General features: G+C 34.7%; 1 protein-coding gene, 2 long non-coding RNA genes and 2 pseudogenes across 5 annotated transcripts; all 5 read left to right on the top strand.

Moving 5' to 3' along the window:
• The first annotated feature begins 1,481 nt into the window (after positions 1-1,481).
• LOC144563805 (uncharacterized) lies at positions 1,482-3,000 on the top strand. Its single transcript, XR_013514443.1, has 2 exons — positions 1,482-2,435; positions 2,554-3,000. It is a non-coding gene; the product is annotated as an uncharacterized LOC144563805 (long non-coding RNA).
• A 7,398-nt stretch (positions 3,001-10,398) lies between these two features.
• On the top strand, positions 10,399-18,718 carry PANC (pantoate-beta-alanine ligase). 3 transcript variants are annotated; one of them, XM_078313961.1, is made up of 8 exons: positions 10,399-10,543; positions 10,634-10,805; positions 11,553-11,947; positions 14,450-14,805; positions 16,356-16,573; positions 17,157-17,270; positions 17,747-17,878; positions 18,406-18,718. In XM_078313961.1, the coding sequence occupies exons 4-8, from the start codon at positions 14,451-14,453 to the stop codon at positions 18,532-18,534; spliced, it is 948 nt and encodes a 315-aa protein (XP_078170087.1). In that variant the 5' UTR covers positions 10,399-10,543; positions 10,634-10,805; positions 11,553-11,947; position 14,450; the 3' UTR covers positions 18,535-18,718. The 3 variants fall into 3 exon arrangements, with proteins under 3 accessions (XP_078170087.1, XP_078170085.1, XP_078170086.1); XM_078313959.1 differs by lacking the exons at positions 10,399-10,543; positions 10,634-10,805; positions 11,553-11,947 and having other exon boundaries at positions 14,355-14,805; XM_078313960.1 differs by lacking the exons at positions 10,399-10,543; positions 10,634-10,805; positions 11,553-11,947; positions 17,157-17,270 and having other exon boundaries at positions 14,355-14,805.
• On the top strand, positions 11,014-11,117 carry LOC144564881 (small nucleolar RNA R44/J54/Z268 family; annotated as a pseudogene).
• A 254-nt stretch (positions 18,719-18,972) lies between the features above and the next one.
• LOC144564638 (uncharacterized) lies at positions 18,973-22,755 on the top strand. Its single transcript, XR_013514684.1, has 3 exons — positions 18,973-19,174; positions 19,281-19,452; positions 19,576-22,755. It is a non-coding gene; the product is annotated as an uncharacterized LOC144564638 (long non-coding RNA).
• On the top strand, positions 19,658-19,761 carry LOC144564882 (small nucleolar RNA R44/J54/Z268 family; annotated as a pseudogene).
• Positions 22,756-25,569: the final 2,814 nt, after the last annotated feature.

The following is a 25,569-nucleotide window of genomic DNA, read 5'->3' as shown; positions in this document are numbered from 1 at the left end:
ATTTCTAAGGGAGAGCAATTGAAAGTAGGGCTGTAAACGAATCAAACTTATCACAGTTTGAGTTTGAGTTTAAGTTTGATTTGAATCGAACTGGTTTGATTTGTTTCGAATCGAATTGATTGCGAACTGTAAATTTTTCGAATCAAAATCAATCGAATTACGAACTACAATTTTTTTGGCAGTTCTAGTTATACCGATAGTTTATGCATTAGTTTTCTTCTCGCATAACAAAATTCACACGATTTCTTTTTACCTTTTATAAATTCACATTAATAGATTATGGATCACTTCAAGATTTCATTACCTTTTACATTGCTGGATTGATTAAAATTACGACACAAACTTAGTCAAATAAAACTTATTCTATTGTTAATTTGTTATGTTGCTGAAACATTTTTCTATTATAAATTATCATTATATTAATAATTTTGAGCTGTGATATAAATTTGGTTTCTACATTATTAAAGATTAATGATTGAATCTATTAGTTGCATTATTTGAGATTCGAACCTAAATAGTTCGCGAATCAATTTCGAACGAATTATATTCAGTTTAAATTTGATTTGAATAACATTCAAACCGAACTAGTTTAATTTGTTTAAGAACAATCTAATTTCTAATCACGAATTACCAATTTTTTTGCAACTCCTAATTGGAAGTGATAGTAATACTCAAATTTTCGTTAAAGTACACCAAGAAATTTCTAATAGAAAATTTCGATGCACGAACCTGAAAGTTGTTGAAGAACAAACCTACCACGCGTTCCACGCCAAAACAGCCTGTCCTTTTCTTTTTTGAATAGCCCAGACGGAACATAAATCTGCTGTTATTACTTGGAAATAACAGGAACCTGTTATTCACATCTCAACCGTTAAAACTTATCCAAACGTGAATATTAACGAAGCAAGTTTTAAGCACCAATCTTGATAAAGACCAACGGTTGAGATTTGAATAGCAGGTTCCTGTTATTCAAAGGAATAACAGCAGATTCATTTCGAGCCTAGACAGCCTGTCAAGCAAAAGTCGCAAACGCAACCTTTGTACCGGATAAGGAACGAGTCGGTCGATGGAAATAAATCTGCTGTTATACCCTGGGAATAAAAGGAACCTGTTATTCAAATCTGAACCTTCCAAATTATTCATGCAATAATCTCAACAAAGAAATTTTTTCTATGAACGAATCACATCGAAGATCAACGGTCAAGATGCGAATAACAGGTTCCTGTTATTCCGAAGGAGTAACAGCAGATTTATGTCCTCGATCGTGGCCTCCCAGTAAAAGTTGAATTCGTATCCTCTGAGATATCACATATTTTCCGTGACCTTTTCGAAAATCTCAACCGTTGCAATACGTTCTGCGCGAATCTCAAAGATCAAATAATACTGGCCCCCTACGTTACCCCCGAATAGGCACCGGACACGTAGATCACGCAAATTATGGGATATCTTAGAGGAAAGCACTCGTAAAAGTTTTGCACGTCGATAGATCTGGACCGTTCAAGACCAGGCCAACTTCCATCCACCGCCAATGTTTCTGATCTCGCGCTATAAATTCATAAACTTAATGCTTTGCCCTCCTCGCATTACTTTGGCGCAGTCGCCTCCTCCTCTCTTTCCCTGCCTTAATTTTTTTTCTCTTTTGACGGTGGTGGTAGCAGTAGCATGGTTTGCTATTAGGAGGGTGCGGCGATGAGTCGTCGGTTTCTTCACGGAGGCTCTAATTCATAAGATCTCTCTTAAGTTTATTTTCGAACTTTGAATTTGAGGCATCCCCTTATTTGTTCAATTCTATCTTATCAGAACTGGTGGGTGACTGCTTGTTAGTAGATCTGGCGCCAACCTGAAATATTTCGACGGGGACTTTTGAAATCAGTTTCAGATCTCGTGTTAGATGTGAGATCGATCTGATATAATAAATCTAGCTCATGTTATCTGGTCTGATCTCGCACATGGCGGTTATTCTATTGAAGGGTGACTTGCTTTGAAGAAACGAACCCGTTTGATCCTGATTCACTGCATCACATCTCGTAGAAACAAACTTACGACTTACAGATTTGCGGTTGTGTTGTTGAGTCGTTTGTTTGTTTGGTTCTATCAACTAGAAGGTTTGAGCAAGTGTGTATTGTTACAGGTGTAAGCTTTCTGATCTGATCTCTTGTATATATTTTGTACTTTAGAGACCTTTGCCATGTTGGGTGCGCTCGCATGGCAGGTCACCCATAGTAATAAAAAAGATTTTTTTTGTTTGGAGGAGAACGCATGGGGATTTTTTTCGCCCCAGGTTCTTCCTCGTGTGTGTGTGTGTCTCTCTCTCTCTCTACCCCTTTCTCCGTAGATTTTCTTTACAGAGCATCTGATTGCTGAACAACCTGCTCTGTAACTTGCGTTGATGATGGAAGCATTGCAATTGAAGCCTACTGAACTACTATATTGAGGTATAACTTACAGTTGACTCCATTTATTAGTATCAAAAAGTCACAATAATTGAAGTATTAAATCAAAACGAATGATTAAAATATAACGCCAATTTAACCTGGAATTGATTTTATCAAGGTTTTGTTGTACTGTTCACTGATAAAATGATTACATGAACACAGTTGAAACATCAAGTGATTGAATCTATTTGAAGCTCGATGCATGCAGTAAGAAGTTTGGAATTGCGTAATAATAGTTCATAATTTCACAAATTATTTCCTTCTTGTGTACGAAATTTAAAGTTCTGGCAATTTTAGTAGCGATGCACTTGCTGATGTTATTGAATAATTGTTACCTTAATCATTATGTCAGTGAGAAGTGATCTTATGTCCTGATATTACAAAAATGCAATTTGTTCAAATCAGCAAATTATCAATAAGGTTTTTTTTCCCAAGCTTGGTATTCTTATGATTTTTTGTATCAGGTAGTAGCCTGCTGTATGTAAACATTTGCTGGGTTATAAAAAATTATTTGGACTATGGGAAGCATAGTAAAACTTGCTAAACCATTTTTCTTTGATGAAAAGTTGTATCTGAAGTCTATCATTTGAATGATTGGAGAAATACTTGAATTTTGGCGTTTTTGTATGTCCATGTTTATGGGAACATATACTTTAGCTTTGTATCAGCATTTGAGAGGTTGATCGTTTTTTTTCAGTATATGTATAGGGGAGGTGTTGTCAAGATCTCCATGTTCTAGTTTGTATGTTGAGATTTTATTGGAGGTGCATATCAGGTTATTTTTGCTATTAATTCTGTTCTTAATTTTATTATTTTTCTATAAAATTTTGTATGTCTTTTCGCTGTCTTAATTTCTGTAGTGCCAAATCTGAGTGTCTACAACAAGAGTATGAATCTTGAATGTTTACACCTAAATGTGTAAAAACCTGAAAAAGAATTCTTGAACTATAGAGTAGTTGTAAGAAGCTAGATTTTGTTTTGATTTTGGATAACCTGTCCATGCTGTGATCATTATTTCTTTGCATGTGATCTTCTGCTTAGCCTGTCAGTTAGCACTTGACAAAAGACATTTATTTTTATCAGGCAGGTATGAATTTGATGAATGATAGTGTTGGCACACTTGACAAAAGACATTTATTTTTATCAGGCAGGTCATGAACAATTTTTTTTTAGTTGGAATAATGTTTTATATATTATGAAAAATAATTATTTAATTGGGAATTAGTAGTGTCATAAGTAGAATAGAAAGCTTATTATTTTGCGAAATTTCTTAAATGTTATTGTGGTCATATACGAAGGAAAGTGCATTTAATTTTGTAGTTTCCTTTTTGAGGTGGAAAGGATTTTTTTTTTATCATGATTAAAGGGAAATTTGTTGGTGTGGATCAAGCATCATTTTACCTTTTGAAACGGATCTTTAGCTCAATCGTATGGACAGAGTTCCTGAATTTTCAGGGGATGATGGTTCGAATCCATCAAGATCCATATATAATATATATGTAATTTTTTAAAAGATAGTTTTTAGTTCTATTTTATATAGAGTTCAGAAAAATAGAAGGAACCGACTTTACAATATGTTTAGTTTAAATGTAGTTTATATAGCTATATATCATTTGTGCCTCAAAATTTAATTTAAAAAAAAATGATTATAGTTTTTGTTTTATGTAAAGAAGGATTACTGTTGTTGCACAACATTATTATACAGGTTTGATACTTTTCAGAGCTATTTGATTCCTAACCCGTGCCCAATTCATGATTAGAATCAAGCTCAAGCGTGAAGCCTCAATGGATGCCGGATGGATGTCTTGTGGGAACAATTTGGGCTCATACTCAATCGAGTCCCGACGGGTTTCTACGTCTGTCTGTCTGGTCTATTTTAAGATTAGTTGAAATATAGAGTAGTTCATCAGGTGATTCCGAACGATGGATTCGAATTAAAAGGTTCTGATCCAAAACTCAAAAATTGAGTTACTTTGGACGATCCGGACCCCCATGTAATTGAGAGATTGAGAATATTTCGATGCTTCAAAACATAGTGGATCTATTTTCCTTCATTTCAATTATTTCATCTGATGTATTTGTATCCATAGAAGTCAGCTCAATGAATAATGAAATTTGTTTATCATTCTCCCAATAAAAATGTTATCATACTTTTGTTGAGGCTTTTCCTTCATTCCAATTAGAAGGCTTGCATATTCCGCAGGCTTAAAACAATTAATTATCATTTTTTTAATTCACTGTGGAGATCTCATATTTGGAATATTTTCTCGTCATGAACAGAAGTTTTATATTGCTGATTTTGTATTACACGAGTAGCAACGGGTAAATTAATTCTTAGTAATGTAAGTTAATAAATATCCAATGAATTTATAACGAAGAGGGTCCAAATGCTTCTATTTTTTGTGCCTCTATTATGCCTATTTTTTTTTAAAAAAACTTAATAACTCAAAATCTAAAACTTAAAGAGTTAAAATAAAACTGTTGGATATGATTTGCATCATTTTATCTATGCACGTGTAAAAATTATGACATTTCAACTTTATTTTGGTTATCATCAAGAGCTTGTAAAATGTACTAATGTGGATAATTTAGAGATGTAGTTTTTCAACTTATTAATTCACGTCCTTCAAAAAAAACTTATTAATTCACATAAAAAACAAAATTGAGATGTGATAATTTTTTTATGAGCATATAGAAAAAATAACATAAATCACATCCAACGGTTTTATTTTAATTTTTAAGTTTTAGATTTTGAACTATTAAAATTTTTAAATATAGAGGCATGATGGAGACATTTGAACCCTTCTCATTTATAATATTGTTTTTTCCTCGTAGTAATTTAAGGCTGTGCTCTAGAAACCTTCGCGTAGAGGGAAAGAACAGAAGGGAAAGTGAGGGATTAGCGCTGATTTTACTTCCTCAACACTCCGATTTAGGAGTGATAAATCTCAGAGCTTTTGCACAACAAACTCAACTTCTATCGCCTCCGCTCCCCTCTGTTTTATTTTCGATTTTCCTCTTCTGAAGCAAGGAAATAACTCGGTCAGATCTAAGCTGCTGGAATTCCACCTCTGCTTCCTTCCCGCCCCTTCCCTTTGATGAACGATGTTTCACCTTGTGTGGAGCACAAGCCTAAAGGCCTAGCTACTAATTCCACATCTAGCGTTTTTGACGGATCTGATAGTTCCTTTCAGTTGCAGAATAATGCGTTGCTTGACTAAACCTGGGCTAGTGCTTGCCCTTCACAGCTAATACACTGTCTCGTAATATTTTATGGAGAATATATATTGGTGATTTTAACAAGTAGCTGATTTTAAAATGAAAGTCTAAAGAAACTCTTTTATTATGTTTAAGCATTTAAAATTCTCATAATTGGAAGTTGCTAATACTTTTCTTATCATTATCACTATCATTATTGTCAGTATTATTATCATCATCATTATTACTACTACTATTATTACTATTACTATTACTATTATTATATTAAAAATAATAAAATTATTAGTAGTGTCACTATTATTATTGTTGTGGTTCTTAGCATTTTTATTGCCAATATCACTACTATAATATATTTTTATCATATAATTCAATTCCTTTTAATTTGGTTGTAATATTATTGTGAATTAGTTTGCTATTATTTTAATTTTAGTTTGTTTTTCATGAATTATTAACAATGTACTTCTTAACTTGAAACTTCTACCTAACAAGAGTAATTTAAGTCGTGACTTATGCTTTAAGTTTAGACCAATCATGAAGAACTTAAATTATAAGCCATTTAATCATTTTTTATCTGAAGGAGCAACCTAACATGACAGAAGGGATTAAAATGGATGTAAGGCTCATGGGGGTACAAAGGGGTGTTCATCGGTTCGGTTCGGTTGAAACCGAACCGAACTTAGCAAACCAAAGTTATAATTCGGTTTTAAAAATAGAACCGAACCGAATCAGCATTGCAACCGAACCGAAGTTTTATTTCGGTTTGTTCGGTTCAAAACAATTGATTTATAATAAACCGAAGTATATTAAGAAATAAACCGGAGTATTAAGAAATAAACTAAGATATTTAGAAATAAACCAAGTATTTAAAGCAATTGATTAAGAAATAAACCGGAGTATTAAAAAATAAACCGGGTGGTTCCGATCAAATTCATATTATATGAAAGTTCGATCGGTTCGGTTATTTTGGTTTTGAAAATTTTCAAACCGAACTGAACCGAAGTTATAATTCGGTTTTGAAAAGCCAACCGAACCGATCCAATAAACCGAAATAACCGAACCGTTTAAACCGAACTAATTCGGTTCGGTCCAAAACCGATTAAACCAAACCGTTTGAACACCCCTAGGTACAATGCAGAAGTATGGGTGACTATGAGACAAATTAGTGACAACAAATTTCTTGCTAGGTACTAATGGATGGTTTAATTCATACAATTTGGGTTACTAATTTAAATTTGTTGGGAAAAATTGCCCTCCATCATGAAAGGGGGTGAGCAAAATATCCGGAATATCTCACTTGTCATTTATAATCCCCTGATTAATTGGTCCGTTAATTAAAAGAAACAAACGTTCATTTGGCATCAAACTGTCTCTGCATCTGTTCAAAGTTCATCAATATATTAATTAATGCATTGCAATCTAAGATTGTGCTATACTATCTCTGTCAGATTTGGTCTTTTTGTAAGTAGAAAAAAATAAAATTGATACAAATTCAAGATAGACCATATAAAATGATATAAAACATCATGCCTAATGTCTAAAGGTACTAATATTGAATTAACTTAACAATTTAATTAATATTTTTCAATCAAATAAAAATAAACAAAAATAATGTGGTCAATTATGAGCTATTGAATCTGCAACCTTTTCATTGTTTATTAAAAATTTAAAACTACAAGCAACATCTGAAAAACGAAAGATAAAATAGTTACAACGTATACGATCAATATTTAAATTAGTTATTAACTTTGAATTTGTAACTTTATTAGGCTCTAGCCATCTTGTAGATCAATTATATCGTCAAGTTGTTTGTATTAAAAATATATAAGAAGAGATCCCAATGTACAATTGTTGTCTATTTATATAGATATGGGCTCAAATAGCCGGAAGGAGATCACTTGCTCCCCAGGGTGCAGGAAAATTCTGCCCCCTCAGTCATTGTCGGGTGGAAAATTCTACCGACAGTGACTCTGGAGGCAAGAATTTCCTAACCCCCGGAGACAGAGGATTCGGTCTCCAGAAATAAATCTGCTATGATCCTAAGGGATTGTAGGGTCCTATGATTCTAAATTTAACTTTTCATTTTTTTGAATTGAACGAATCTCTATAGAAATTGTTTTATATGTACGAATCTCAAAACAAATAAAAAGTTGGATTTAAAATCGTAGCAGATTTATTTCCTTCGGTCTCCAAATAGCCAGGGTGTAGATTTTAACATCAAACTTTCGGCTCAAATCAATAAAGAGGTGAGAGAAACATCAAATTTTAATAATCAATTAAATTTTTTTTCTTTATTACGGCCCAATTCTAGTGGGCCTTTTTGGATGAACAACTAGTTCGACGAGAGTCGAGTGCAAGTCAATTATAAAATTCCTAAACAAAACAAAGGTAAATTAAAATATTTATCAATTTATTTTCAAAGGTAACAAAGGTCATTTTCTTTATTCAGAAGTGTACGCGATTTTTATTAAGCAAATTAAATTAGGTTTTCATGCTTGAAAATTTAGCGCAATAAGAAATTTTTTTTTCTACAATATTTTAAGAGGCCATCTGATTTTCTGCTTTATTTAATCACATAGTCTTTTGTTTATTGTTTAATAGATGAATATTGATGATTCAACAATATATAATTTCAATCCGTTGAAGGTGCCTTCGTCCCTCGTTATGAATACTAGAATTGTGTTCCGCACTTCCCTACGAGTTTAAAGTAGTGGCGGAATTAGATTTTGTTTTTTCTAGGAGAGCTATAATTAAAATGCACTATATGCAGTGAGTGAGATTTGAATTCATATCTTCTCAACTACAAAATTGAGTTGTAACCATTAGACTACAAACAAACATTTGATATTTATTTGGATTATATAAGACATCTAAAAAAAGATTAATTAAATTTCAATACACATAATTAAAATTTTTAAAATAGGGTGACTTGGCCACTCTTTTTTTCATAATTTAAATTAACAAAAAATACTATGAAATGACTATAAAATGACTTGGGAACACTAATAGATGTTTAGAGTTGCTTGCAAAAACCACATAATCAAGAACTTGAGAGGATTAAATAGTTGATCTGAACCGTTAAACATGTTCTCTTTATGAAAATGTGTATATGGAGACCATATTTTACATTTTTTAGAATTTGTTTATTTTTTTTTTTAAATAGGTAGAAAACCACTACTTTTGGATGGTGCATAATTTTTAGATCAAGTGATTTTCGACATATCTAAAAAAATATCTAAAAATGTAAAATTTGACCTTCAAGCACATTTCTATATGGAGATCATGTTTATCGGTTCGGATCAACTATTTGAACTTTAAAAATATAGAGATGGTTCCATAGTACGGGTCAATCCATAATATGCATATTACCATTGCCTTAGTCATGTTATTACTATAGAATGTGTTAGCACTGTTTGATCAATTGATTTATTCTTTGAGTGAGTCTATGGTACTATGCATATTACGATTTGTTACCGTGCTACGCAGGGGCGGAACCAAGGGGGTGAGAGGGGGGGGCCAGGCACCCCCCCATAAAATCAGGATGTTGCTTATATATATAGTCTAAGCGCACATTTTCATATGTTTTTTTACAGATGCATACCGATTGGCACCCCCCAAATTCAAATCCTAAGTTGTTCTTTCGTCTTTCGGCGGCTCGGCCCCCCCAAATTCAAATCCTGGTTCCGCCCCTGGTGCTACGGCTCTATATTTGAGTTTTCAAATCCTACCGGTCGATCCGAACCGTTCATCTTGTTCTCCATATTAATATATGTTTGGAGACCAAATTTTACATTTTTTGAAATTTTTTTACTATTTTTTTAGATTTATTGAAAATCACTGTTTTTGAATGATCCAGAATTTTCAGATCAAGTGATTTTCTAAATATCTAAAAAAATAGTAAAAAATTTTCAAAAAATGTAAAATTTGGTCTCCAAACACATATTAATATGGAGAACAAGATGAACGGTTCGGATCAACCGTTAGGATTTGAAAACTCGAATATAGAGCCGTAGCACAGTAACAACCCGTGATATGCATAGTACCATAGACTCACTCTTATTCTTTTGTTTATTATGTTTAACTTGAAAATTGTGGAGCAAGAAAGCTTGACACCTGTGGAGAAGATAGATTGCTCCGTTGTTATATGCTGGTTTGGGGATGTAAGATTAATTGATAATATGGAAATTGATGCACCAGCTGTGTTATAGGTTTTTGATGTTATGAAATTGTGCATTTTACAATCCTCAACAACTACATTGAGAGAGAGAGGTACTCTTTTGAGAAAAAGGAGGAATAAATCTGTACAAGGTGAGAAGGGGTAGATTGTTGCTTTTGTTTAAAAGGCCACTGGTTTATAAGTTTATTCCACTTTTTGACGAATTATAACATTTTCTTTTAGTATGTTTAGGTTTGATTGAGTTTAGATTTATGCAAAAATTAGTTGCGATAGTAAAAAAATTATTTATGTAAAAAATGTGACTTTATCTATAAAATTTAGATATAACTCTGTTGTTATTCATTTAACAAGTTTAATTCAGTAGATTCGACTAGATTTAAATTTTTTAACCTAACTGTCCGTTTGAATACCGTAATGCTTTTCTTCTTATTGATTTAGAGGGGCCGTTAAGAGTTGGGCTTAGGCAGGCCGTGAGGCCCAAAACACTTGAGTATCTCTCCATTTCTTTTCCCGCAGTCCGGACTCCTGACCCATTCCCATTTCCCAGTTTCTCTTTCCCAATTCCCACTTCTCTAACCTAAACCCCACTGGCCATTACCACCAGGCCACCAAAAGCGCCGGGTTCGCGTCTGTCTCCGGGCTCCGCCTCCTTGGTCCTAGCCTTCCAGCCTCCGCGATCCCTCTTTCTTGCCTTGCTCGCTGTTCCAGTTTTATGGTATATAGTGAGCTTTATATTTTGCTTCTGTTGTCTGAGAATTTTATATTTTCCTTCTGTTGTCTGAGAATTTTATATTTTGCTTTATAGTTTAGATTGGCGTATTTCAAAGACTTCCTTTTTCACTGGATGCAAGTTAGCTCACGAGTTGATTTAACTATCAGCTCGAGTTGACTCGACTCTTTTAAGTTCACGAGTTGAGTTCGAGTTACCCTCAGTTCACTCCAACTCGACTCGTTTGCAGACTCGGCCGCTGTCTCAGGTATTAAATCTCTTCTGTAGTATATTTCTCTTTCTTTTCTTGATGAAAAAGAGATCTCCATCTCGTGTTCGATTTTCTTGTACTTTTCATCATCGCCTAATAGTTTGGTGTTTATTCACTTTTCAGTAAAACTGAAGCTTTTCTTTTGTGAACTTGTGAAATTATTAATTTCAATCCATTAAATTCAAGGGATTTTGTTTGATAAGGTCATGCAAGTGATGACGAGAATGTAGACAGGGAAATCTGTACTCCTTTTTGAAATTCCATAAAGGGATGAAGACTTGGTCTAATTGGGAATCTCTCTGATGCTCTTTTCTGTTTTCTTCGATCAATGTCCGCAAGCTGCTTTTGAATTGCTATTTGATCTTCCCATGATTAATTTTTTTTTTCTTGTTCATACAGCATCTACTACGTAGTGAAGTATTTAATCTGTTGTTTATTGCATGATCTTTTCATTGTTTGTTTTGGTTTAAAATTATGTGGGGGTGTTTGAGAAGAAGAAGGTAAATGGAACCAGTGTTGTAAAATGCGGTTTGCATACCACATATACGGTATACGGCCGCATATGCGGACTTATATATGCGGATTTTAAAATAAGAATTCATAAATAATATATATGCAAAATTATAATTTGTCAGGGGTGGGCAGTTGCCTACCCCTGGAAATTGATTTTTTTTGGACCAGATATAGTATTTTTAGCCTTTGCCTACCTCTAAATTATTTGTTGCCTCCCTCTGGCCTCTGCAGCCCACAACTCTTGGCGTGGCCCAATTAATTCCTACCTCTAATTTAGGAATATAATAATTCCAATCAAGTGCAAGAAGCCCAATTATCCTTGGCGTGGCCCATTCAAAGAAAGAAGAGAGGTGAGATTTTTAGGTCCCTATCAATAGAAAGAAGCAGAGGCGCGGCCTGTTCAACCCTTTGTTGATTCAAAAGAAAGAAGCAGAGGCGATTCACGGAGGCTATTCAAAGCAAAGCACGGAGGCGTGGCCTGTTCAGCGGCGATTTAGAGCAAAGGTTTACAGAGGCGATTCAAAGCAAAGCACGGAGGCGATTCAGAGCAGAGGCGATTCACGGAGGCTATTCAACCCTGCTCACTGATTCACGGAGGCAGACCCTGCTCTAGCGACAGATTGACGGTTTGAAACCTAACTCTATTTAATTTATGTTTATAAATTGATAAAATCAGTAGTGACTAGCGAGTTGGATAAAATTGAGTACAAATATGTTTTCATTCTACTCAAATTGGATAATACCCAAATTGATTAGAAATTTATGTTTATACCCAAATTGAGTAGAAATTTCTGTTTATACCCAAATTTCTGTTTCATTCTACTCAATTTGCATAATTTATACCCTAAATTTCTGTTTATACCCGCTTTAGGTTGATTTTGTAAAATTGAGCTAAACCCTAAATTTTTGTTTATACCCTAAATTTCTGTCTATTAGAGTATCAAAGATGGACAAGTACTATAAGAGGACATCTAAATCTCTAATTGATTCACCTTCACAAGAATCACATGAGGTTGATATTGTTGAACAAGAACCTCCCTCTGATCCTGCCCTAAGGCCACCTATATCTGAATATAATCCAAATGAGCGTGACAGAATTCGTCAATTTTATCTAGTAAAAGGCCAATGTCAAATCTTGGCTCAAATCCTGGATTATTCTGCCCATCCCTGGCTCAAATCCTGGCTGCGCCACTGGAGACACATCTAAGATAAGAAATGAAGCATCTAATAAATGATTGATACTATCTATATGCATAAATATATGAGAGTTATAATTTCACAGCAGAATACAAAATCTCACAACAAATGAATAGTAACAAGTGACTAAATACCTAAATACCAGTATCTCCTCTTTACAATACCAGTACCTAAATAATAGTATCTCCTTATTTCAATCAATGATAAATAATAGTACCTAATTTGAATCAATGATGAACCATCCAATCTTATCAATTATATTACACAGTAGCTGTAATTTTTTTCAATCAATGATGAACCATTTGATATCATATTTGTTTCAATCAATGAACCATCTAATCTTACATGTATAGCTATATAATATATCAATTTCACTAATTACCAGGGGCAGTGACTAATTTACCCGAATCAAACTTATCAATTTCAGCCTAGCTAGATGGATTGGCAGTGACTAATTTACGAGAATCAAGCTTATTAAGGTTGATTTGATTACAGCTACTGTGTAAGATGGATTGGCAGAAACACACTCACGTTTGGCTTCCTGGTATCGATCAGAACTCAGAAGCATCAAGCCAGCAGCGCCGATAGGTGAAGAGGCGGAGGAGAGAGGCGATCGGTGGAGACTGGAGGACGCGCTGTGATGGGGGAGAGGCGTCGATTGGTGAAGAGGCGGGAGGAGAGAGGCGATTGGGTTAGGTTCTGATGACCATTTTGAATTTTTGAATTTTATTTATTCGTATCTTTAAGATAAGTATATTACCGAGATTTTTATTTTTACCCAAAATTTTTTTTTTTAATTAAAAATAACCATTGTTGGGCCGAATTTTTTTTATTTCGGGTGGCAGAAAAAATCCGCGGTCTAGGTATTTTTAAAAATTCGGCCCAACAGTGGTTATTTTTAATAAAATATATTTTTTTTGGGGTAAAAATAAAAATCTCGGTAATATACTTACCTTAAAGATACGAATAAATAAAATTCAAAAATTCAAAATGGTCATCAGAACCTAACCCAATCGCCTCTCTCCTCCGCCTCTTCACCAATCGACGCCTCTCCCCCATCACAGCGCGTCCTCCAGTCTCCACCGATCGCCTCTCTCCTCCGCCTCTTCACCGATCGGCGCTGCTGGCTTGATGCTTCTGAGTTCTGATCGATACCAGGAAGCCAAACGTGAGTGTGTTTCTGCCAATCCATCTTACATAGTAGCTGTAATCAAATCAACCTTAATAAGCTTGATTCTGGTAAGTTAGTCACTGCCAATCCATCTAGCTAGGCTGAAATTGATAAGCTTGATTCTGGTAAATTAGTCACTGCCAATCTAGCTAGGCTGAAATGGATAAGCTTGATTATGGTAAATTAGTCACTGCCCCTGGTAATTAGTGAAATTGATATATTTTAAAGCTATACATGTAAGATTGGATGGTTCATTGATTGAAACAAATATGATATCAAATGGTTCATCATTGATTGAAAAAAATTACAGCTACTGTGTAATATAATTGATAATATTGGATGGTTCATCATTGATTCAAATTAGGTACTATTATTTATCATTGATTGAAATAAGGAGATACTATTATTTAGGTACTGGTATTGTAAAGAGGAGATACTGGTATTTAGTCACTTGTTACTATTCATTTGTTGTGAGATTTTGTATTCTGCTGTGAAATTATAACTCTCATATATTTATGCATATAGATAGTATCAATCATTTATTAGATGCTTCATTTCTTATCTTAGATGTGTCTCTAACGTGCACAAATTATAGTTTTGCATATATATTATTTATGAATTCTTATTTTAAAATCCGCATATATAAGTCCGCATATGCGGCCGTATACCGTATATGTGGTATGCAAACCGCATTTTACAACACTGGTTCCATTTACCTTCTTCTCAAACACCCCCACATAATTTTAAATTCAAATATTAGGATGGAGGTGATAAGAGACAAGGCGGAGATGCGCGCCTGGTCCAGACGCATGCGCCGAGATGGCAAGTCTCTGGTGCTGGTCCCCACCATGGGGTACCTCCATGAGGGACACCTCTCGCTGGTCCGTGAAGCCCGGTCCCATGCTGACGTCATCGTGGTCTCAGTCTACGTGAACCCGGGCCAATTCGCACCGTCGGAGGATCTCTCCACTTATCCCTCCGATATGCAAGGGGATTTACAAAAGCTCTCCCAAATGGGAGTTGTTCAGGCCGTCTTTTGCCCCAGAAATCTGTACGATTATGACAGCCCGGGCCCACTTGCAGTGCCGCCACGTCATCACCTCTCCGTTGTTTCTGGTATGAGCTGAGAATGATTTTTGTTTGCTTTTTCATGTTTGTTTTTCAGTGTGATCTTAATAATTTATAATTGCAAATAAGGGCCGGTGCCAATTTTGATTATCTTGCTTTTAGTCGTATTGATGTGACTTGAATAAACTATGTATGATAGTTAATAGAATTTAGTGTTTTTAGGTTATTTTGTAAACACATAACTATATATTTAAGCAAAGATAAACATTGACAAACTCCACATGTCAATTTTGAGATAGGGTACTTAAGGAACTAATCAATAGGACATTTTGAAATTGATGTTCACATTATCTTTAACATGTTGAATACACTCACATGCAAATCAGGACAAGAGCATTTAAACTACCAAACCGGTCACTAGAAAAAACCCATTCTGCAATTGCATCAGGTCACTTGTATAAATTCACTTAGCACTGTTCCTAAGAGAAAAATCAAGGGACGTGATATGAGTACCCGCACTCTCATCCCCCATTATCCCTCCAATTTTATTTGTTCAATCTCATCCACATTTCTCATAATCTATAAGGAATTTTGCGAATTTAAAACCACGAACGTCTTCTACGCAATTTTATCTTTCAAATGAGATCCACGATGACATACTTTCGAGCTCGTCATCACACAAGTATTTATACCTAGCATTTTTCACATGACACTGCTGACATTTAAAAGTATTAATATTAAGTATTATAAGTATTTATATCTATGCACAGAAGTATTTATACCTATGTGGTCAACTATTTTTGTTAGAGAAAGGTTGACGCAGGGACGATTAGGGAAATGTGATGCCGGGTCCACGATTAGGGATAAAATACTTACAAGTATAGGTATAAATACTTGCACGATAAGGTATAAATACTTGCACAATGAGATATAAATACTTGTGTGACGATGAATCCGAAAGTATGTCATTATGGATCTCATTTGAAAGATAAAATTGCGTAGAATACGTTCATAGTTTTAGATTCGCAAAATTCCTCGTAGAATGTGAGAAATGTGAAAGATATTGAAAAAAAAAATCACCTCTAAAAACGTGTATGATTCTTCTCCCATGTAATTTGAGTGGTTCCTCTATATAGTTATATCAAGTTAGATATGCAAGTATTAATTTATTATCTTTCAAGTATTTATACCCATGAATTTAATTAAACTTGAAAGATCACAGTGTTGTGAATAAATTTAATTAAACTAGTTAGTTAAGTTAGTTTATGGGAAGTTAAAATCTGTTTAAGAGATGGGGGTACAATGCGGGTACTGGAGTGTGGGGATTGAAATAATTATTCAAAAATCAAATGGTCAACAGTGTCTTAAAATTGAAGTTACCAGCGGTGCCTAAGATCATTATGTAAAATTTAGATGCATCAAAGCAATACTTGGTAATTGATCAATCCGAATCGTACACAGTGAACCAGATGGTGTGATTCAATAGTACCCATCTGAAAGCATATGAACTCTTTATGACTCTCTGTTTCAGATGGTGTGATTCAATAGTACCCATCTGAAAGCATATGAACTCTTTATGACTCTCTGTTTCTAAATAGGGGAAGAACAAGCTCAAATTTCATGTATAGAGAAAGAGAGTGCCCATGAGACATGGATCAAAGTGGAGAGGCTGGAGAAGGGCATGTGTGGTGCAAGCCGGCCAGTCTTTTTCAGAGGAGTTGCGACAGTTGTGACCAAGTTATTTCATATAGTAGAGCCTGATGTTGCCATTTTTGGGAAAAAAGATTATCAGCAATGGCGCATCATTTCTCGCATGGTAACTTATTTCTTATTTTCCTACCAACCTATTGATTAGTACATAACAAATGAAAATTTACAAATTTGGATTGTAAGCACAGTTGATTCTTGGCTTAAGGATACTCTTTGACCTTTATGTTTGGGTTCTTGTAAATCTGTGCAAAATCACAAAAAAAGGAAGAGCACCACATTCATCCCTTCATTGATATTGTTTCCTTCTAAACAAATGTGTGAGAAAGATTAGTCTTTTCCGCTTTTGGAAGAAACTATGGGAGGGTTAAATATAAAGCATTTCATGTTCTATAGATCAAAACGATTTCCATGGTTATGTGTGCATAATGAGGTCTTGTAGAGCTATAATTTAAGAGTTTTCTTTGTTGTTTCTGAGGAAAATTTGTCTGCAAAAATGTTGCTATTTTTCAAGGAATTCATGCCTCTTTGTAATTCTCGTCTATGAGTCTTGGTGACAAACTGATATATGTTGAATAGAATCAATGGAAGTGAGAGAGCAATGATCTACTTTTTATTTTATTTCATTTTGAATGTTTTGTTGCTTTTCTTATTGCTTATTTGTAAGTATGGTTTTCCAACCTATAATTTAGGTACGTGATCTTGACTTTGCAATTGAAATAGTTGGATCAGAAATAGTGCGTGAAGCTGATGGCCTTGCAATGAGTTCAAGAAATGTGCGCCTCTCTCCCAGAAATAGGAAGCAGGTGTGTTATTAACATATCGTTTTTTACGCTAATTGTAGTGGAGAATTTACAGAATAGACCATACCTCATCAAGAGTTGCATGTAAATTATTCATTTTCTTATTGGAAAAATGTTACGTCTTTGATGCAATTAATTTGTAAACCATACAATTATTTCAGAACTGACGAAATGGGAATCATAATTACACATGATTTTTTTTTTTTGAAAGGGCTTTCTGCATTTTCTTGATATTGTGAGAACTGTCCAGCAAATTGTTCTTTTTTTATATAGTGTTGTACATAGTGATTAGTATCAAATAGCATATATTAGTGGTGCATGCCAAATAACGAGAACTCATCTATTAAAAAAATGGCCAAAGTTTTGCTTTAGAATTTAGAGTACTGATTAAACAATGAAAAAAATTGTATGCAACTTGTATCTGATGTCTAATCTCATTTCTTTCATGAGCCAAATATCTTATATTTATTCCTTTGTAGGCTCTGTCTATCTACAAAGCTCTTTCAGAAGCCAAAGTTGGTGTCTCAAAAGGAAGGATATTAAGCCAAGAAATTAAAGACAGTATTGTTCAGACAGTATCAGATTCTGGTGGAAGAATGGATTATGTTGAGGTAACCAGTTCAAATTTTCTTCCTGAACTTGAACACCTGGGTATGTTATGACTAGTGAGGCTATGGTAATATCCATATTACGGATCGACCCGTGCTTTGGATCCATATCTCTATTTTAAAGTTCAAATAGTTGATTTGAACTGTTAAACATGTTCTCTTTATGAAAATGTGTACATGGAGACCATATTTTATATTTTTTAGAATTTGTTTACTATTTTTTTTTTTTAAATAGGTAGAAAACCACTGCTTTTGAATGGTGCAGAATTTTTAGATCAAGTGATTTTCTACATATCTAAAAAAATATCTAAAAATGTAAAATTTGACATTCAAGCACATTTCTATATGGAGATCATCTTTATCGGTTCGGATCAACTATTTGAACTTTAAGAATATAGAGATGGTTCCATAGTACGGGTCAATCCATAATATGCATATTACCATTGCCTTAGTCATGTTATTACTATAGAATGTGTTAGCACTGTTTGATCAATTGATTTATTCTTTTGTTTATTATATTTAACTTGAAGATTGTGGAGCAAGAAAGCTTGACACCTGTGGAGAAGATAGATTGCTCCGTTGTTATATGCATTGCAGCTTGGTTTGGGGATGTAAGATTAATTGATAATATGGAAATTGATGCACCAGCTGTGTTATAGGTTTTTGATGTTATGAAATTGTGCATTTTACAATCCTCAACAACTACATTGAGAGAGAGAGGTACTCTTTTGAGAAAAAGGAGGAATAAATCTGTACAAGGTGAGAAGGGGTAGATTGTTGCTTTTGTTTAAAAGGCCACTGGTTTATAAGTTTATTCCACTTTTTGACGAATTATAACAAAAATTAGTTGCGATAGTAAAAAAAATTATTTATGTAAAAAATGTGACTTTATCTATAAAATTTAGATAACACTCTGTTGTTATTCATTTAACAAGTTTAATTCAGTAGATTCGACTAGATTTAAAAATTTTAACCTAACTGTCCGTTTGAATACCGTAATGCTTTTCTTCTTATTGATTTAGAGGGGCCGTGAAGAGTTGGGCTTAGGCAGGCCGTGAGGCCCAAAACACTTGAGTATCTCTCCATTTCTTTTCCCGCAGTCCGGACTCCTGACCCATTCCCATTTCCCAGTTTCTCTTTCCCAATTCCCACTTCTCTAACCTAAACCCCACTGGCCATTACCACCAGGCCACCAAAAGCGCCAGGTTCGCGTCTGTCTCCGGCCTCCGCCTCCTTGGTCCTAGCCTTCCAGCCTCCGCGATCCCTCTTTCTTGCCTTGCTCACTGTTCCAGTTTTATGGTATATAGTGAGCTTGATTAGTTTTATCTGCTATATTTTGGACTTCTTTTTCAAAGACTTGAGGTTTTCCTTCTGTTGTCTGAGAATTTTATATTTTGTTTTATAGTTTAGATTGGCGTATTTCAGAGACTTCCTTTTTCACTGGATGCAAGTTAGCTCACGAGTTGATTTAACTATCAGCTCGAGTTGACTCGACTCTTTTAAGTTCACGAGTTGAGTTCGAGTTACCCTCAGTTCACTCCAACTCGACTCGTTTGCAGCCTCGGCCGCTGTCTCAGGTATTAAATCTCTTCCGTAGTATATTTCTCTTTCTTTTCTTGATGAAAAAGAGATCTCCATCTCGTGTTCGATTTTCTTGTACTTTTCATCATCTAATAGTTTGGTGTTTATTCACTTTTCAGTAAAACTGAAGCTTTTCTTTTGTGAACTTGTGAAATTACTAATTTCAATCCATTAAATTCAAGGGATTTTGTTTGATAAGGTCATGCAAGTGATGACGATAATGTAGACAGGGAAATCTGTACTCCTTTTTGAAATTCCATAAAGGGATGAAGACTTGGTCTAATTGGGAATCTCTCTGATGCTCTTTTCTGTTTTCTTCGATCAATGTCTGCAAGCTGCTTTTGAATTGCTATTTGATCTTCCCATGATTGATTTTTTTTTTCTTGTTCATACAGCATCTACTACGTAGTGAAGTATTTAATCTATTGTTTATTGCATGATCTTTTCATTGTTTGTTTTGGTTTAAAAATGCATTGTATTTATTGTGATGAAGACCTAATGATGTTTAATAAGTATAAGAATGGAGATCTGAAAATGATGTTTTCTGTTGATGCCCGATAAGAATGTACATGAATTTTGGTTTTAGGATTTTGAGTTCAAGGGTTTAAGCCATGTTTATTCCTTTTCTTCTTATCGTCTCCTCTTCCTCCGCTTCTTGTGTGTGCGTGCCAGCATGTGTGCATGTAATTGATATCACCTGAGGTACCTCAAATTTTGAGTTTCAATCCTGACCGTTCGATTTGCCATAAAAGGTTGTAGAAGCTTGCTGCCTGTTGCATGTCCAAAATTTTTATAATTACCATTTTAAAGAAATAGAAATCCAATGTTAGCAGAACTTTCCAAAAAACTCAAAACTTAGACAATGTACATTTTTATATGGGCCTCAGAGAACAGTATGTTGAAAAACAAGTTATGATACTTACTGAGGGTCTTCACAATGCGTTTTATACTTCATGTTTATTGCTTGCTGATTTTTGTAGCTGCAAATTTTCCTTGTATACATTGAATTTCATTCTGTTCTGCTTGACTACGTTTCATTTCTCTTTTCACTAAATTTGACCCTTTGGGTGTCAATAATTAAATTGTTCGAATTATCAGATTTCACTATGATGATTTCTCTATATTATTGGTTGACTGCTTATGTCTACCTTACTTTTGTGTTGTTGTTGCCTTGTTGGGTTGATGGCTTGATGCTGCACTACATCTGTTGCCATTACTAAATGTTTGTTATTCTTTTATTCTAAATTACTGGCCTGATGATGAAAAGATATGGTAAAATAATATCTCAAATCCATGTCACTGTTGAAGCCCAATATATAATGTTGTATGGATGGATGGATGGAGAAGAGAGAGAGAGAGAGAGAGAGAGAGAGATTTGTAATTGGTACATGGACCAATTACATTACAGGAGGGATCACTTGACAATGGTTATTGTGAGTTGTGACAATCTTACAACGGATTTAAAAAACAATAAACAAAACTGAACATTGGAAAGTAAATTTATAGGATTTAAACTCAAACGGTGAGTTAATGCAGAGGATATGAATCCCCCCTCCCCCGGATTCTGATCCGACGGTCCTGATCTAAACAAAAATATTTTGTTACCTGAGGTGATATGAATTATCTTAACAAGGAATATATGTTTTGGCTCCCAGGCACTCGCGAATTCGCATCCTCTGAGATATCTCATATTTTGCGTGACTTTTTAGAAAATCTCAACCGTTCAAATACGTACTGCATGAATCTCAAAGCTCAAATAATACTGTGTGGTTACAACTGGATTTTTTTCTGACATGTTTGATTTACACATTGTATGTTTGGAGTCCGCATCTTCTGCATTAACTCAAAAAAGCATCTTTTGACTTTAATGCATCTTGGCATCTTCTGCATTAACTCAAAAAAGCATCTTTTGACTTTAATGCATCTTGGCTGTCTGGTCAGGATCGGAGCCAATCCGTTCCATGCCTATGATGCACAGGGCCCTTTAATATTAGTGCGGATCTCAGTCGGATGGTCCAGATCTATTAATGCATGTTCCGTTAATGTAGAGGATACACATTCGTATGTTTGGGCTCCAGTGACTTTGGCATGTTGAAACAGTACTATAAACACATTTATGAACATTCTGAAGGCCCCAATTTCATTTATTTTTATGGTTTTTCCCCTCAGCAACATACATCTCCTTAGAAATTTGATGTTTGTGCGTGTGCAATTGTTGATAATATTGTTCACTGATGTCTTCTGAATAGTTTTTTAAACTCGTGTAATTATAAGATTCCTATCTATTGCTCTGCTGCATTGTTTGTTTATTTGTGAGGAATTACCGGATTGCACTTGTCCATTTGTTCTGAATCTGCTTTATTAGTGAAACATTACCAAAATTGCAGTTTTTGTTTGCATAGAGTAATTTTAAGAGGACAAAAAGTTGGTTTTGCTAATGAGCTGAGTAAAAAAATGATGCTATATTTTCACCTTTTACATGGTATCTTTTTTCCTTGCCTTGTGAAGTTTAGTAAATAGGTCCTCTTAAAATATAGCTAATATCCTTGTACAACAATATTGGATCGTTTTTAGTGAGATTCAAGTGAATAGGAAAATGTGGATAAAATCTGCACTCCTTTGAATTTTAAGAAAGGATGATGACTTGGTTTATATGGATTCTCTCCGACGCCATATTCTATTAAGAGTTTTTATGAAGCTATTTTTGGAAGTGGACTTTCATTTTATGGCCTACCAGAATTTAGAATGAAGTTTGGTTTTTGCATGTTTCAAGATTTGTGAAACTTGAATTTAGTTTTCTTATTAAAATGTGATGCAGGGTTTTCATTTTTCAAATAAGTTTTTAGAGATTGATTTTGGACTGAACTGAGTGTAATTTAACACTTTCAATTCAAAAAATGTTTTTCCAGCCTGGTTTAAAGTATTTTTCTGGCGTTTTCCTTTTGTTTGTTGGTGAAAACCCATTTTACTTTGTGGTTATGAAGGCCCAATGATGCTGTACCATGATAAGAATGGAAATCTGAAAAATAGTTCTCTGTTGAGACCAATAAGAATGCCAGTGGTTTGTTGTATGCAAGGGAAATAAATCTATTGTAATTCTAAAAAAATTGCAGGACCCTATGATTCCAAATCCACCCTTTCATTTTTTTGAAATGCAGACTCTCAAAAACACTTATTTTTATGCACATCTCTGTTGAGACCAATAAGAATGCCAGTGGTTTGTTGTTTGCAAGGGAAATAAATCTGCTGTGATTCTAAAAGAAGTGCAGGACCCTGTGATTCCAAATCCACCCTTTCATTTTTTTGAAATGCAGACTCTCAAAAACACTTATTTTTATGCACGAATCTCGAAACAGATGAATGGATAGATTTAGAATATTAGGGTCCTGTGATTCGTGCCAAGTTAAAAGATGGATCCTGGACCGTCTGTTTCAATTGTACTCAGTCAGGTAACCTGAGGGGATGTGAATTCTGCTGCCTCCCCTGCTTAAAAAAAGAAAGGAAAAGAGAAGTATCTGTTGACTATGTTACAATGTAAGCCACTAGCCTTTAAATTTGGGCCCCAGAGAACTTGTGTTTAAAACTTGAAGTACTATGAATTTGCTGAGGGTCTTCTTAATATATGTTCTCTATTTATTTTGTTGTGACCTTTTCAATCAATATCCTGCAGATCGGCTACTTTCTCTATGGAGAATACTCTAGTATAATAGTATTTGGTTTTGTTCTTTTCTGAGTAGAGATTTGGTTTTGTTGTGAATTTCCTTTTTGCGAGTACATCTCTTATTTTCATTAAGTTAATTGTTTCCCCTGAAAAATTAACCAAAGGTTATACTATTTTTGTAAGCTCCTGTGTTTGAGGTAATTGTATTTTGTTACCGGTGTGATTTTTTGGTATTGACTGCTTCCTCCACTCCATCTTCTATGTCTTCTGGATCTTGCTTTGTTTTCATGTCTGCTTGCTCCTGAGCCTCCTCATCTGTCTCACTTGGGATATTTTTGGAGGAGAGCGACAGAGAGCTTGAGCGCTGCCTTCTTTTCAAGAAACATCTTAGGTCGATCAGGTTACCGGCTCTACAAGCTCCTGGTCCCACACACACCTTCTCGATGCTACTTTCAGAGTTGTTTTTCCTTTATGTTGTTCTTCTCTGATCTAGTAGTTTCTGTAAAGTGGTATTTCTAATATGTTGTTAGTCTTGTATGATATGTCCAACTCAACAACCGGGCTAGCCTCTCGAGCTCGAGAAGCAGAATGGAGTGGCACGACTGGTCAATCCAGAAAGTGTTAACTGCCTTCTAAGACAAAAGTGTTGGTTTTTTTATTGTACTGCCCTTCCTTCTGCCTACTCTTAGTGGCTGATGGCCCCCTTGATTCTACATGTAGAGGATCATCAAATGGGATAGATGCATGTCATTTATCTTCTTGTTTGGTTGGTGAAAAACTTTTTTAACTGAATTGGTTAAAGCAGCCTTTTGGTTCTTGGTTTTTGGGAGATTTTGTCTGTGTTTTAAAGAGCTTAAAGTTGTCTATATTTGCCCGATCACCGAACCTTCAGCTTGTAAACTCGTTCCTTTCCAGATCCTATTCAATACATAATTGCAAGGGTGGAAAATTTTTCAATAGTCAAATCATGGCAACTGGCTTGCTGGGGAGTGAAGAAGATTTTGCGAATGATTAAATTGGTCAAAGACATCGCTCGTCTTAGCGCACTCTTCCTTTTTTAGCAGGAGCTGGTGATTTTTCCTGCTTGTCCTGTTTTCTTTTCTTGGACTTCTTGGTCTCAGAGATTTGACACCCTTTTTGGTGAGTTCTCATCTGTTGTCGTACATGCAAATGGTACCAGTATGATTTGATTCTTGTACAGATCTCGAAAAATATGCTGGAAAGGGATGAATACTTGGTTTAATTTGGAATCTCTCTGCTGTTTTATCTGTTTTCTTTAATCAATTTCCACAAGCTACTTTGAATTTACTCTTTGATCTTCCCATGATAAATTCTCCTTTTTTTTCTTGTTGATACAGCATTATATAACCTATTGTTTATTGCATGTTCTTTTGGGAGTTTGTTGTTTTGGTTTCAAAATGCATTGTATTTACTTTGATGAAGACCTAATGATGTTTTATAAGTATAAGAATGGAGATCTGATTATGATGTTCTCTGTTGAAGTCTGATAAGAATGCACATGGATTTTGGCTTTAGGGTTTCGGGTTAAGGTTTCCTGAACCCATGTCAATTGTATTTATTATTTCTTTAAAACATGCATGTGTGTGTGGAGGGAGAGAGAAACAACACAAGTTGGAGTGCACAACTGCTGCCATAATAGGCTGAAGAAGCTGGGTCCATATCCTCTGAGGTAACAAAATATTTCTTGTTGCCTGTTGCATGTAAACGGGTTGAGTGGAACCATTTTCATACCCTTACCTGTTATGTTAATGAAAAAAAACTAGACCCTTGCTTGTACCTGATAAGCCAAACGAAAAAACCTTACCAGTATCCGTCTTATCAGATACGGTACAGGTCGGTACAGGTCAGGTAAACGGATAAAAGGTTGTCATTGACACCCCTAGTTCCATGTGTGGTCCGAACTGTCCGGATCACTCAAAATTTGAGATATCTTAGGTGATATGAATTCATTGCAAGTCAGTCATGGACATTTATATGGGCCCCAGAGAACAGTGTGTTTAAAAACAAGTTATGATACGTATTGAGGGTCTTCACAATGCATTTTATACTGAATTTGGCTAGTATAATATCAGTTTCAGCTTATATAACACCAACTCTAAAATCTATCAAATTGACTTCAAACGGTGAATCCAAACCGTTCAAACCGATCTACTTCATTAGTTGTGCGTTTACATGCAAAATTTATAACTTTTCGAATTTATTTAGTATCAAGTCAAGCGGTCAAATGTGTAAGTTTTTAAAGTTAATTTTAATACATTCATTTTTCAATATCTTTACCACTTGATTTGGTACTAAACTCGAAAATATAAAAATATTGCATGTAAACGCATCACTCATAAAGTAAATTGGTTTGAACGGTTTGAATTAGTTTTTTGAAGTACATTCAATCAATTTTGAAGTTAGTGTCATATGGCACCGATGTCATACTAGC

The sequence above is a fragment of the Carex rostrata genome, chromosome 13, assembly GCF_964058835.1.
Source record: "Carex rostrata chromosome 13, lpCarRost1.2, whole genome shotgun sequence".
Classification (NCBI taxonomy): Eukaryota; Viridiplantae; Streptophyta; class Magnoliopsida; order Poales; family Cyperaceae; genus Carex; species Carex rostrata.
The sequence above is the reverse complement of the archived record's forward strand: the minus strand, read 5'-3'. Positions and strand labels throughout refer to the sequence as shown.